At 55.3% G+C, this 14,542-nt stretch overlaps 5 protein-coding genes across 5 annotated transcripts; 2 read left to right on the top strand and 3 right to left on the bottom strand.

Moving 5' to 3' along the window:
• Window positions 1-225: 225 nt before the first annotated feature.
• CORC01_08976 (uncharacterized protein) lies at window positions 226-2,300 on the bottom strand (the record flags this gene model as incomplete). Its single annotated transcript, XM_022620606.1, has 3 exons — window positions 226-658; window positions 724-1,741; window positions 2,033-2,300. 3 exons carry the CDS (start codon window positions 2,298-2,300, stop codon window positions 226-228), a joined length of 1,719 nt encoding a protein of 572 aa, XP_022472853.1.
• Window positions 2,301-4,898: 2,598 nt separating this feature from the next.
• On the bottom strand, window positions 4,899-6,001 carry CORC01_08975 (acetyl esterase; the record flags this gene model as incomplete). Its single annotated transcript, XM_022620605.1, has 2 exons — window positions 4,899-4,972; window positions 5,041-6,001. 2 exons carry the CDS (start codon window positions 5,999-6,001, stop codon window positions 4,899-4,901), a joined length of 1,035 nt encoding a protein of 344 aa, XP_022472852.1.
• A 1,641-nt stretch (window positions 6,002-7,642) lies between these two features.
• CORC01_08974 (histidinol-phosphate aminotransferase) lies at window positions 7,643-8,958 on the top strand (the record flags this gene model as incomplete). The annotated part of the gene is made up of 2 exons (XM_022620604.1): window positions 7,643-7,716; window positions 7,782-8,958. The coding sequence occupies 2 exons, from the start codon at window positions 7,643-7,645 to the stop codon at window positions 8,956-8,958; spliced, it is 1,251 nt and encodes a 416-aa protein (XP_022472851.1).
• Window positions 8,959-9,240: 282 nt separating this feature from the next.
• CORC01_08973 (uncharacterized protein) lies at window positions 9,241-9,818 on the bottom strand (the record flags this gene model as incomplete). Its single annotated transcript, XM_022620603.1, has 2 exons — window positions 9,241-9,642; window positions 9,816-9,818. 2 exons carry the CDS (start codon window positions 9,816-9,818, stop codon window positions 9,241-9,243), a joined length of 405 nt encoding a protein of 134 aa, XP_022472850.1.
• A 2,957-nt stretch (window positions 9,819-12,775) lies between these two features.
• CORC01_08972 (glycosyl hydrolase family 76) lies at window positions 12,776-14,139 on the top strand (the record flags this gene model as incomplete). The annotated part of the gene is made up of 3 exons (XM_022620602.1): window positions 12,776-12,860; window positions 12,927-13,006; window positions 13,108-14,139. 3 exons carry the CDS (start codon window positions 12,776-12,778, stop codon window positions 14,137-14,139), a joined length of 1,197 nt encoding a protein of 398 aa, XP_022472849.1.
• Window positions 14,140-14,542: the final 403 nt, after the last annotated feature.

Below are 14,542 nucleotides of genomic sequence, written 5' to 3'. Positions count from 1 at the left end.
ACGCCGCGCAAGTGCACCTAGTACAGCTCCAAGCTCTCAAGAAGCTGAGAGCGGAAATTTCCAGCTACGACTCTCCAACTTCGAACGTGCGCCTGTGGAAAGTTCGCCACCCGCGCCAAACCTGTGACTTTTTTCTTTTAATACATCATCCTGGGGTCCCCGAACGCCGCCAAGTTAATTTTCCATTCGCCGAGGCCCAATCATGTAAGCTTCACCGCGCCTTCTTTAGGACAGAGACATGCCCTGCGGTTGGTGTGCTCCGGGCATGTTCTGCATTTGCATGGGCCGTTGAGCTTGAGCCATGGCGGGGCTCGCGTGATGGCTCGGCGGCCGTTGACCTTGTCCCTGCTGCCCCGGTTGACCCTGAGGACGGCCCGCGGCCTGGAAAGGCGGTTCCTTCTTCGGGTCCGCATTCGGAAACAGCGCCTGAAGCTTTCTGTACAGTTCAGACAGGTATTTGGACCGTTCCTCGCGGTCTGTCATCGGGTCGGGGTTGTTTTCGGGAATGTCGCCGGGCGGTGTTGAATTCCGGATCTTGAGTGTCATATTCAGCGGCGGGGAGGAAAGGTAGGCGGGCGACGGAGGGACTTGCACATTGCCCTTCCGATCGGCCAACGCGGCTAGATATGCAAGGTTCGCTTGGAGGCGTCGCATACAACTGTGGAGCAAGAAGTCAGTTTTCTGTTCTCAGTGTTCCACGATCTATTTGCCTTGGTCACTCACTGGCTGTAGTCCTGCTGGACCGACCCCTCTTCTTGGGTCGGTTTCCTCGCCTGATCTCCGTCACCTGAAGGTTGCGCCTCTTTCTTCAACTCGCTCAGAGTATGTTGCAACTGCATCGACTCGAACAATAGCTCTTGGTTGATCTCTAACAGTAGTGAAAATCTCTCCTGTTCCCGCGACTCGCTACCGGGACTAAGTGGCGTTGACACGGACGAGGTGCCGTTGGCAGTCGCGCTTTGGTTGTGTTGAGGAAATGTCGGGGTTTGCGGGGTCGTTACGGACGCAACGGAAGCCGAGTGCTGGTGCGCCGAGGTCGCAGGAGTCTGGCCATGTGGTTGGGGTTGCGATGTCGGAAACTGCTGCTGCTGATGCTGTTGCTGTTGCGCATGTTGTTGCTGCTGGTGGTTTTGTTGATGCTGCTGGGCTTGCTGCTGCTGGGCGTGCTGCTGCTGGGCGTGCTGCTGCTGGGCGTGCTGTTGCTGGGCGTGCTGCTGTTGATGTTGGGATTGTTGTGGCTGGTGTTGTTGCTGCTGGCTTTGCGGCTGCGACGGCTGCTGTTGCTGACCCTGCTGTTGCTGGTGATGCTGTTGTTGATGTTGCTGGCTCTGCTGCTGGTGTTGAGGGGTTTGAGGATGTTGAGGTTGGTGCTGTTGATGCTGCTGGTGTTGCTGTTGATGTTGCTGCTGCTGCTGCATCGCGTTGTTCGGAGAGCCTTGTCCACCTGGCGCCGCGCTCATCGGCCTTTGCGGTGTCGAGCCCAACGGCATGCCGCCTTGGTTTCCATGATTCCCTTGTCCCCCTCCTTGCTGCTGCTGCTGCTGCTGCTGCTGCTGCTGCTGCTGATGTGCCTGCTGCGCTTGCATGCGCTGCTGCATCATCATCTGCTGCTGTTGTTGAGGTGTCATGGCCGCCGCGTTCATCGGGAAGCCTTGCATTCCTCCAAAGTTGGGATGTTGGCCGCCCGGCGCGGGCATGTTGCCGCCGTAAGGATTGCCCTGGTAGGGGTTTTGGAAGGCCACTGGTAGAGACAATGATGTTAGAAAACGCGTGTTCCCGTTGTTAGGTGCTGAAAGATGCTGCCGTGCCGTGTGGTTTGGCGGGCGCGTGTGGATGACGGCGATGACGATGAAGACAGAGTGACTGCAAGACAACCGCTCTCTCGTCGCACCACGATCTTTGTCTCGATCATCGATGAGAAACACATGCTGCCACAGGCAGCGTCAGAGGGCGCGACGCAGGTACGAGACTCTGGTCGATGACAGACGTGGGCACACACGGGGAGAGACAGGCAAGGAAGGGGGCAGCTCACTTTGACCATTGGCAGCCATGTGTGGCATGCCGGCGTTCTGCATCATGCCTGCAGGGCCAGCGCCCGACATCATGGCGGGATTGGGACCGCCGACGAAGCCGGGCTGGCCTCCGGGCATACCAGCGAATTGATTAGGGTTGTACATCATCTGCTGGCCCGGCTGGGTTGGGACAGAGCCTGGCTGCATGTGAGGGTTCTGGTTTGGAGGTGGGGCGCCGGTGTTGAAGTTCGGAGGGACATTGGAGAAGCCGTAGCCGGGAGCGTACATGGCTGGGACGGGATGGGATAGGATGGGCGCGGAGCTATTATTATTATTATGGTTTTGGGGGACGGGGCCTGACGCGACGGGCCCAGGGAACAGGTCGAACGGGGGGTCCCAAGTGGCCTAGTCGAGAAGAGTGTGTAAGGTTTCCGTACTGTAGCAATAGACTCGGGTTTGAGACTCTGTCAGACACGGACTGGCTGGCTGATTGTCTCGCTGGGCTGTGCTTGGCTGGCCTAAGCTGGGCGGAGGAGGTGAGAGAAAGGCGCGGCCGCAGCGGGCAACGTTTCGTCGAGTCGACCGCAACAAGAGAAGACGGCGGGCGGCGGGGAGTGCGTGGAGTAAGGCGAGGTGGTCCTGGCCTGTCCGGGCCGCAGGTTTGCTAGGCTGGCGGGACGACTGGCTCGTTTGCTGCTGTGCGTGATGGGCGGTGGGGGACAGGGGTACAACCATCAATGGGCTGGGCTGTCTCTCAGATAAGGTAGACTGTGACTGACAGCTAGACTCTTGGCCTAGTGAGAGGGTTGATTCGGCTGACCGGCGAGGGATGTATTTCGTATTAAGGTACGACCATGCATACGGTATCCGTACGAATCCAGCAGTCCCTTCTCTGCTCTCACGGTGGCCTGGCTGGTTGGTAAGGCGTGCCTGGGATGAGGCCGGCCCCGTTTGTCTCGTTCTCGTCCGTACTCGTCCACTGTCCTATACCTCTGCGTATGTAAGAGAGGGGAGCAGAGCACACGGGGGTGTGAGAAGTAGAAACCAGGGGATCAATGTGACTGAGATGGGTACGGTAAGAGAGGACGGGGGACTAGTAGATGGGAGATGACGTGGTGGGATGGGGCGCCAGATGAAAGGTTGCCGGTGAAAGATGAGGCGGGAAGGGATTGCGGAATGCGTGATTGCTCGAGTATTGATGATGTCCGATCTGGTATCCGTACTCTTTGATAGAGGAGCGTCCACGGGCCAGCGAGTGCCACACGGGCCGGTGAGACAAGACTAAAGCAAGCAGAGAGCAATGAGGGTGGCGGTCTCGCGCCGGGCTGCCGCTTGATTCAGGAACGACGCCGAGTTGGATAAGGTAGGCAAGGTCCCTCGCGGTACCTTTAGAAAGCAAGGTAGAAAGATGGGCGGAGCAGTAGGGTGGGTGGCTGGTGTTCAAGACGGCACGGAAGGGTGCGGTAGGAAGCGAAGGGACAGGACGCAAAGCAACCTTTTGCGTACGTTTGACACGAGGAAACAGGACAGTAGAGGATGTCAGATGCGGCCGTGGTGTGAGTGACGGTGGGCGTGGAGCATCAAGCGGAGAGAGAGGCCAGGCGTAGGACGGCACGGCACGATGTTGGTGTGTGCGGTGTGCGGTGTGCGGTGAGGGGGACGGGTGTGGCGGCGGTACCTTGTTCAGAGTTCCAGTCCAGTTGCGGTCCAGCGATTATCTGGGTGTGTGAGAAATGAGGGAGCCGCGTGTGTGAGGGAGCGAGATATCGGGGCGTCGGTGTGTCGTGGTGTGTGAGGTGTCAACCAGGCATTCGTAGGCAAGAGGGACGTGGAAAGGCAGAAACAGAATTTTTCTGCGTTGCTTTCCAACATGGGCCCTTGGGGAGCTTGAGAGACGGCGGGGCATTCTGGGCATTCTGGGAAGGGGGAGGGGGGCCACGCGCTGGGGTCTGTGGAAACCTGTTTGGCTGTTGCAATTTGGGCGCGCAATGTCCTCCGAGGCTAACAACCTGGGAACTTGGGGTGCTGCGGTGCTTGGGAATTGGAAGGGATCAAGGTACGTACCGCAAGGCATCAGCGGTGGAGGAGTTCCATTGCAAGAGCCGAGGCGAAGCCGCGAAGCTGCCTCTTTTTTTTTTTTTTTTTTTTTTTTTTTTTTTTTTCCCTTTACCTCGCCCCTGCAGCCCCCCCCCCCCCCCCGCCCCCCCCCCCCGCCCCCCCCGCCCTCTCTTGCTGTCGCGTGCGGGGGGGCCGGGCGGGCGGCGCCCTCTTTTTTTTTTTTTTTTTCTTTTTTTTTTTTTTTCCCCTGGACTGCGCCCATGCAGCACGCCAGCAACACTCTCCGAGATCCCCATCCGCTTCAACAGGGGTGTGCCTGCAGCCAGCAGGGGTCATGTCTCCCCTCCCCGTCTTGCGCTCGAGCTCTCTCAGGAACAGACTGCGTTTGTTCTTGTCTTGGCACTTGCTTAGGTACTATTAGATGGCATTCAACTGAAGGGCCTGCTTGGGCCGCCATGAGTGAAAAGTGAGTGCAGAGGCGAGCAGAGGCGAGCTGCAATGAATACCTGTGGATGTACGGATAGAAAGAAAGAAAGGGCATTCAAGCTAGCCGCTTGATGAAGCACCTCGCAAGGTATAGCGAAAGCTACATTGACGCCCTGAGACCAGGTCAAGGACCAGTAGGGATGGGGCTTGCTATTGTTTGTTTCTCTGCCAAGTTCTCGACTTCCTTGTATTGCCTACCATTACACGCCGACTTTTGTTCTCTTACGACACGCATACTAAATCCATCATTCTATGATCCAATGATCTGGCCTCAAAGATTATTACAACCCATAGGTTTCCTGAAGGATGAGCCACCCAACTAGTTGACCAGATACGATGTGCTCACGACGTATACGTAGTGCCGTACGTCGAGTTGCCGTACACCACGTCGATGAAATTTCGAGCTATAATCTCATCTTTCAATATCGCTCCTCGTTAGCCAACCGTCCACAAAAGAGTGAGCCCTCTAGCAATCTATACTTACCTGCGCGTTCGGAAGGATGCAACTCATCGTACCACAAAAAGCTCGACTTGGGCTCCGACGAGTCAACGCAATCTCTCGTCACCGGATCACAGGTCCGGTACGGCGCCGTCACGTTCGCGGGCGAGGACAGGTACTTTGCGGGTTCGGCGTGAATGTCCCGCAGCAATGTGTGGACGTCAAAGAGGGAAAACGTGGCGCCGGGCCAGCGCTTCTTGACGAGCAGGTGGAAGGGCGCGCCGTAGTCGAACATGGTGTTGACGCTCGTGCTGTACTCGAGCATCTTGAACTGCGTCTCCGTCGTGTTGTACGCCGTCTTGTTGGTCCAGAACTGACTGTCCCCGAACCCCCCCGAACCCGTCGCGGCGTAGAGCGGCGACTGCTCCAGCGGCGCAACGTTTAGGAGGACAAAGTGGCGCCCGCCCGTTTCGTAGATGTTGTCAAACACCGCCCAGATGCAGTCCACGTAGGTGGATATCGTCGTCCCGGCGGCGTTGGTGTCGCTGAGGAAAGCTCCGTATCCCAGGTCATTTGTGCCGATCCATAGTGCGTAGACGGTGTTATCCGCCTCTCTATTCCGGAAAAGGGTCTTAAACGCCGTGTCGGCCTTGTAAGCCGGGATCTCGTAGTCGAGGACCGAAGGGAAAGGTTGCCTGATGGCTGCATAGTCTCGCGATATGATCTTGTTGGAGCAGGTAGCGCCGCTGACAGCGTAGCCATAGTACTTTGCTCCCGTTAAGTTGGCGGCGATCCGACCCCATGCATAACCACCGCTCGCGGTCGAGTTGCTCGGCGGCAGCAGAGTGCCAGCTGGGGGAGCAGTGCCGTTGTGGTTGGTAAAGTATGAGAGCCGGCTTTCGTCGGTGTAACTGTCGCCGAATGCCACCAAATTCTCAAACTTCCTGAGACCGCATTGGGAGGCCGCAGCCACAGAGGCCAGTGCTGCGACGACGAGGGAAAGCATTGCAACAGTATTACACACGATGGATGCAATTAGTCACCGGACAAACACTTTGGAAACGCCAGGAAGGGTAAAAGACCAGGAGGAAGACCATCGCCAGATACGTAACTTCGTCATCCGGGTGTTGACCTTCATATATTTGTTCCCCATAGCCTCGTATTTTTGCGTCATGACGGGCAATTGGCCCTTTCATCCGGGAGACTAGAATCGGAGAGGCGGGGGGAGCTCGACCGATTCAGAGACGGACGGGGAATGGCCGCCTACTAAATGGGTTGGATCGTAGATAGTACCGCTCATCCCGAAGCTTTCCCCTCTCCCCCGTGTAGAGCGGAAAAGCGGTGACGAACCGTGTCGTGCGGAGTTCGGTAGAAAAGAACCCAGCTTTCTGTAATTTCCCCAGATCTTGACCAGGGCCATCACGATCATGGACGAGGGGTAAGTTGGGGAAGAAGTTGTTGAGCTCCATAGTCGTCGTCACATCGGTCCATCCTCCGGCGCGCGAGCTATGGCCGGCAGGCGAGGGACGACGTTAGGACCCTTTGCTCCAAAGAGTTGAGGAGTCGTTGATTCGTCCTGCATAGGGAGGAATCAAACTTGTGCGGGGTACCTAGTCGGTGTCTACTCGCATCCGATCTTGCCGTGATCGCAGAACAGCTGGCTGGAAATCGGTCCTTGTTGCGTGCCTAAGAAGGTGCTGTTGGCGTGGTTATATTCAGCCTGAATTCAGACGATGACAGTTGGCAGTTGGTCCGCGACCCCGGGCCAGCAGCGGGGTATGAGTCTGGATTGGCAAGTAATAATATGTTGCGACATGCTTTGATGTCAATAATTTTTTGGCCTGGAAAGGTGAATCAGCTAAGAAGATTGGGGTTCAACTGTCCATATACTTTGAAAGTGTCAGATACCGAGAAGATGAGACTGAATCTGACTTGGAAATCAGAATAAGCTTTTAAACCGGTCTAGCAGCATGCATGAGGGCGACCTTCCGATGACACGCGGACGGCACATCTACCTCCAATTGTACGTTTGTGGGAGACGGGGAATCTAAGTGCTTACTCTTTATGCATTCAGCTTGAGCTTAAGATCAAGAATGATGTTCTGTGGAAAGCTTAAAACCACAGCATGGCGATCCATTTCTCACGTTGGAATGGTTAGCGAATATTCTGACGGCTTGAAATCATGGGTTGGCTTCATCACTGCGGGTTCAACGGTCTCCTCAAATTCATATTGAAACTGAGCCGACGCCGAGCTCCACGGCTTCGGAATGCCTAATTTGAGCCGAGATGAAAACACATGACGATCAGGATTTTAACAGGTTTACCGCACACATGTATCCCGATATGCAGAGAACCCTGTGTGTATCCTGACATATCAAGTTTTTCGGATGGACGCCAGAGCCAACAAAGCTCATTTTGATTGACCAATTGCCGATTTACCTGACCCGCTTAGGTCCGGGCAGGTGCCGACATATGGCTCCGGGGTCGGCGGGCCTGGCTGTCGGGATCCATTTTATAGTGGCCGAGAGTTGACTCAAATCGACGTCGACGATTGTTCTAAGATGAGAGATTGGTGATATAAGGATTCAGTCTACTTCGCTATACTGACAGCATCTCATCAAACATACTTCCAGCAATCCAAGTCAGAATGTCACCTTTCAACCTCGAAACATGTGCGCGCCCGAATATTCTGGCCCTCGAGCCTTATCGCTGCGCAAGAGAGTAAGTTCGCGCTCAACAGAACTCGCTCACAACTCGCATGAGCAACGCTCTAACATCTTCTCCAGCGACTACAAGGATGACGGAACAAACGTCCTCCTCGACGCCAACGAGAACGCCTACGGGCCGTCGCTGCAACCCGACTTCGAGGCCGGAAACCTGGGCATCGACTTCCAGGGCCTGAACCGGTACCCGGACCCTCACCAGCCGGAGCTTAAGCAGCTCCTCTGCCGCCTGCGCAACACCCACACTCACACGGCGAGGGACCTCAAGCCCGAAAACCTCTTCGTCGGCGTCGGCAGCGACGAGGCCATTGACGCCCTGCTGCGGTGCTTCTGCGTGCCGGGAAAGGACCGCATCCTGACATGCCCGCCCACCTACGGCATGTACTCCGTCTCGGCGCAGATCAACGACGTCAGCATCGTCAAGGTGCCGCTGAAGCCCGCGCCGGAATTCGGCATGGATACCGACGCCATCCTGGAGAAGTTGAACACGGAGGGGAACAACATCAAGCTCGTGTACCTCTGCACGCCGGGTAACCCGACCGGCTCCGTCCTGGCCAAGGAGGACGTCCAGCGGGTCCTGGAGCACCCTACTTGGAACGGCGTCGTCATCCTTGACGAGGCCTACATCGACTTCGCGCCCGAGGGGAGCTCGATGGCGGAGTGGGTGCTCGAGTGGCCCAACCTCGTCGTGATGCAGACCCTGTCCAAGGCGTTTGGCATGGCCGGCATCCGCCTGGGTGCGGCTTTCACCTCGCCGTCCATCGCCCGCCTCCTCAACGCCATGAAGGCGCCGTACAATATCTCCACCCCGACCAGCGCGCTCGCGCAATACGCCGTGTCCGAAAAGGGGTTGGCGGTCATGAGGGCGAACCGCGCCAAGATTCTGACGCAGCGGGACCGCATCATCGCCGAGCTGCCCAAGATCCCCGGCGTCGGCAGGTTGCGGGGCGGCACGGAGAGCAATTTCTTGCTGTACGAGATGCTGGACGCGGCGGGACAGCCGGACAACGTCACAGCGCTGGCCGCGTACGAGCGCCTCGCGGAGAACAAGGGCGTCGTCGTCCGGTTCCGCGGCAAGGAGCATGGCTGTCTGGGGTGTTTGAGGATCACGATTGGCACCGAGGACGAGGTCACGAGGTTCCTTGCTTCCATTGCAAAGGTTCTGGCCGAGGTCCGCGGTACTGGACGGCAGCCGAACGAGGAGACGAAGGAGACGGCGGCGAACAGGGTGGTTGCATAGATGACGGTTCGATAACGAGGCATTGATAGATGATAGAAGACGCTAAAAAAGTTTTGTGGCATTGAACGTATTCGGTCAGGACATGGGTTGGTGTAAAATCATACAGACATAATGATCAGGTACTTATGGTCGAAACGATTTGAAGTTTGTAACTGGCACAAGACTATCCAATGTTCTAGAGTCGGTGCCTACTTTTGTGTGCGTAGATCATGATTGAGGATCTCCTCGGCTGCTTGTTCCAGGGCCCTTTGCGAGGCATTGAGGTCCAGGACAAAGACCGAGTCACTTGCTGCAAAACGATGGATCGTGGTCCCCTGCCCAGAAGGCAATCAGGATTCCGGGATCGACGATCTTGCAGTGCGATTGTCGCTCGGCGCTGGTCAACCTCTCCAAGCTGACGCTCTTATCACACTCCAGCATCACAGAGATGAGCGCGCAACCACGAGCGTGCGCCGCTCCGAGAAACTGGGCACACGTCGCAGAACCCACAGCATCGCTCGACTGGAAGTCGATGAAAGTATAGATGAAATCGCGCGTCGACGGACACTCTGCGAGGGCCGCGAATACGGTGCCGCGTTTGGCCTTGCGGAGATCTTGGTAGCAGGGCTCGGTGCGTCTCAGCACGGCGTCGGCCGGTTCAATGAGCAGAAAGTTGGCCTCTCGGCGCGAGCTTTTGTTCCAAGGCTCGGGCGATTGTCAGCTTCCCCGTGCCCGAGTAATCGTTGATGTGGATGATGGGTTGGATGATTCCGGACATTGCGATGTTGGGGTATGGGTTGAGCAATGGGACATTATATTTGCGCGTGTAAGTTGCTTCTTAGTCCAATACGCCTGTTTTGATGATCAAGCATACACACCATCAGTTGATGTGATTCACGTGAAGGATTGACGGGTCGCTCATAAAGCTTGTATCGAGTCACTTTGATTTCCATCTACCTACAAGGAAACCACCTACCGAATCGGCACCCCTGACGGCGTAAAGTTCCCCCTTTTCAGGTTAAAAGGTATTTGCTCTCGGAGCTGGGTTGCTTGATATGATTAAGCAGAGATTATTGTCGCGTTACCCGGATGCATGTATACCCAGCCAAATGCCTGCCCTGTGGTTTATTACCGTATTCTGCAATGATTCTGGAGAAGATCGAATTTGCTACAGGTTATAGAGAACACCATACGGCATATGAATCCCCAAAATTCTCGGGCTCTCCTCAGCTCAGTCTTTTAGTGCGCGTGAAATGTCAGATGCGAGTGAAAGAAATCTAAATTAGTTCACAGCGGGGTGTGTGGAAGCATTCATATCTCCTCTGTGCCCTACCAGAGCAGGTTTGATGTTATTCAGAATGTATTTAGGCTTGTCAAAGAAACTGTTAGACCAATCTGGAAGGCACCGGAAATTTGCCGGTCCTGAAACTGACACTTGAAATTCTGCACCTGCCGGAACGGCATCAAATTATAACCTTGGGCAACAGCCTGGAAGAGATATAGAGGACGAATTGTATTCCTATCCTAACAGAAACACCGGGTCTGTTGGCCGAGGGGTTCGAAGGCCGTGAAGTTCTAACTGGTCCATGAAGCTCTGGTACCTTTCAGGACTCCTGCATTCGAACCTCGGCTGGTCCGTTCTGTTTTGGGGTTTTTTATTAAAAGGGACTGGAAATTGACTGACTGTTCGTTCTTATGGCTTTTATGTGAAGTCAACCGTTTTAAAAAATTCAATTAACATCACCGGGACTGGTGTGAGTGATACTAAAAGTCCTGGAGGCTTAGCTAGCCGATAAAGCTCTCGTACTACATCAAGTCTCCGACAATCGACCATCGGCTGGGCCGCTGTTCTTTTCTTTTTCATTCCTATTTTTCGTTTCCGAATTGCATAGTCTTCTTCAACGCGACAGAACTCTCCAGAATATGAGCTTACATTTCAAGCCTCACAAATGACACTTTCCTACTACGTACAGTGTTCAGGTCTCGAGGCACGACTGTGAGATTGTCGTGATGGCTTCAAGCATCCGAGGCTCCACCTCATTACGTGACCTCATTAAATACGCCTCAAGAAGAGAAATATCCTCTATCTACGTACTTTTCTTGGTTTCCAGGTGATACCTCTGTGACGGAGATGGAATGAACTGAATTGGTGAAGTTAGATTAATCCAGTGACGGCGTGTAGGATGGTAGGCCAAGATGGACGTCAACCCGGTATCGAAACACTGAGTCGAAACACTGACCGAGTACCTTGATATAGAACAGGTCCGAATTGGATATTATTTGAGTCACAAGTATGTCGAACACTGTCGTCGATAAGAAGTGGGACAACGTTGTCTTTGATGCTGATTAAATTGGGCCTTCGCTGGAGCCAATTTACCTTGCCTTTCCCTCAATCGATCATGTTGGTTTCGAAAAAAGACCTGCCAGTAAAAGCGCCGTCGAGGACCAATCCATCACTCCTTCCACGTCGTTGGTGAGACCCGGCAATCGGCACGGCGCCTCCCAAACTAACAAACCCCCGTTCCTTTAATCATTTCAGAAATCATGGATGCCGATGGGTTGGCAACGACCGCAGCCACCCCGCCCTTCTCCATTAGGCAAAGGCCAAAACTGGGTGCCGTCGCTGTTTCATGTGTCGAGCTGTAGGTAACGGTAACCCGAGCTAGCGGCTCTCAAGTAGATCATCCCCTCAAAACAAGCGCCCAATCACCGACCCAATCGCCGACATCTTTACCTGGTGATGCTGGCCTTTGACGGGTCTGAACCAGAGAACACTGAACAGCAACTCCCGCAGTCTTCCCTCTTTTGATCTGCCAGGGGCCACGGCATGGGGTTATCCCGGTACAACATGGTCGTCAAATCACATTTCAAAATACTCTTCATGCAAGTTTGTTCACTGTATCCGTAAGCTTGCATTGAGAACCACACAACCGCCCACACCCCGCTCTCCCGCTCTCCCGTATCTGCTCCCCCTCCCCCTTTTCGGCGGCTCTGGTCCCGTCAAACTTCCCCTTTTTGAACTTGGATCTGCCTTGGGCCCCCTCAACGACCAGTCAAACACCCCCTCCCTCAGCTCTTCAGCCTAGTGGCAGCATCCAGCAACGTGTATGTGCCTGACCAAAGCCGCCGCGCTTCTCAAAACATGGGGGTAATGCCCAGTCAAACCCCCTGTCCACATAACCGCCCCAAAGGACCAACCTAGGGTCAGGGGAACGGCGGGATTACGTGGGCAAGGAGACTTTTTCCCCCTTGCGCCTGTCCGAACCAAGCAGCGAGGCCTTGTGACTCCCGAGCAGCTGTCAAGAAGTCTAAAAGAGAAGAACATGGGACGAGGTGGGCTAAATCGAACAAGAGTCAGCGAGTCCATTGGCCGGAGCTGCCGTCTATTCCTCTAAGTCACCCTTCGACCCTCTCTATCCGTGCCACCTCACGAACCGCGCGCCGGGACCGAACCCCCCTTGGTTGCGACGTTCCTTACTCATTAATAGGAACGCCTCGGCTGCCCTGTATTTAGATCGGAGATTTTTTTTTTCCTGTTTATTATTCGACGTCTCGCTACTTTCGCGTCTCAAACTTCTCTCGCTTCTGGTGAACGGTGTTTCGTTGCTGCGCTGCTTGTTTCTCACCTTTCTTACTAAACCGTCACTCTTTTGGGGGGATACTGTTTCTCTCACACTTTGTCCTTCTTTAACACAGCAGTATCTGTTTGTGTATTCGAGACACTCTTTTGTGAAAGGGCGGCGGATAAACACGCCGACTCATCGAAATATCACCCTCTTAACAGAACGGTAACATTTACCTACCCCGCGCAAGTTGGCAGAGAGTTCCTCGTATCATCATGGTCCTCGTGAAGACAGCCCTCTTCGCCTCCGTGGTTATCACGGCGGTCTCTGCCTTTACATCGCCCAAGACACTCGATTCAAGTAACGCAGGTTGTTGTCAACGTCGCATCCGTGTACAAGCTCAAAGTTTTGCTAACAGAGCCGAAGATTCCGTCAAGGCCATTGCTGGCAGTCTCGCTTTCGGTGCCATGTCTTACTACAGCGGCAATGTCTCCAGTGATCCCAAGGTATGACAAACTAAATCCCCAGCACGGGGACAGTACAGGTCTTCACACGAGGGGACAGCTTCCATGCCAGCACAACGGCTGACAAAACACCTCCTCTATAGATGGTCGGCGACCTCCCGGACCCATACTACTGGTGGCAAGCCGGCGCACTCTGGGGCATCATGATGGACTACTTCCACTACACCGGTGACCCAACCTACAACGACGTCCTCACCCAAGCCCTCACAGCCAAGGTCAACACAGGCCCCAACCACGATTTCATGCCGCCCGAGCACGAGCTCGAAGAAGGAAATGATGACCTCGGCTTCTGGGGCTTCGTCGTAATGTCCGCCGCCGAGCGCGGCTTCCCGGACCCCGCCGCCTCCACCGGCGCGCCCCCCTGGCTCCAAATGGGCCGCAACATCTTCAATTCGCTCGCGGGGCGTTGGAACTCAACGCACTGCGGCGGCGGGCTTCTCTGGCAAATCTACGAGAACAACCCCAACGGCCTAAACTACAAAAACAGCGTCAGCAACGGGGGCTTCTTCCAGCTCGCCGCCCGGCTCGCCGCCGCGACCAACGACTCGCGCTACGCCGATTGGGCCACCTACGTCTGGGACTGGTCCGCCGCCGTGGGATTCCTCGACGCCGACCTCAAAGTCTACGACGGCGCCGACTCCCGCGACAACTGCACAAAGACGAATCACCTCTCCTTCACCTACTCCACGGGCATCTACCTATACGGCGCCGCCGTCATGGCAAACCACACGGGCGACGCCCTCTGGCGGGACCGCGCGACCAAAATGCTCGCCACGGCGCGCAAAAGCTTCTTCTCGCCCGCCGAGAACAGTACCAACATCATGTACGAGCCCGCGTGCGAGCCGGTCGGCACATGCAACACGGACATGAAGAGCTTCAAAGGGTACCTCTCCCGCTTCCTCTGGCAGTCGGCTACCGTCATGCCGGAGCTCCTGCCCGAGGTCAAGGAGATCCTGGTCCCGAGCGCGCTCGCCGCGGCCAGAGTATGCGAGGCCACGGCGAGCAACGTGATATGCGGGCAAAGGTGGTACCTCGACGGCGACGACGGCAGCTACGGCCTCGGCCAGACCATGAGCGCACTCGAGATCATCCAGGGTCTCGTCGTTAGTCAGTAGGTTTTGTGGCAAACCCGTCCGTCGAACCCTTGCGTTCTCCTGCATTTTACCCGACACAATGGCCAACAATCAACCAGCGGGGGAGAAAACGACGCTGACAGGCATCGTGCCAGCCTCACAAACTCTGTCGACAACTCAACGAGCACCTCAACGGGGGACACGCCCCCCATCACTGTTCCAAAGCATAGTGGCGCAGAGAACATCTTTCTCAAATGTACATACACAGACACTCTTGGCGCCATGTTGCTGTTTTGGCAGTTCTATTTTGTGTAAATCAAGTGGGAAAAGGGCGTTCCGGGCGTTTGGAAAATGGCAGCATTGCTTCACATGAAGAACCATACCCCTTCATAGTTTCTCATGCTCATGAATCAAATATACCACATTATGCGGGTCGACTTGCTGC

This window comes from Colletotrichum orchidophilum, assembly GCF_001831195.1.
Source record: "Colletotrichum orchidophilum strain IMI 309357 chromosome Unknown Scaffold_79.1, whole genome shotgun sequence".
Lineage (NCBI taxonomy): Eukaryota > Fungi > Ascomycota > Sordariomycetes > Glomerellales > Glomerellaceae > Colletotrichum > Colletotrichum orchidophilum.
This window is presented reverse-complemented; position numbering and strand designations above follow the sequence as displayed.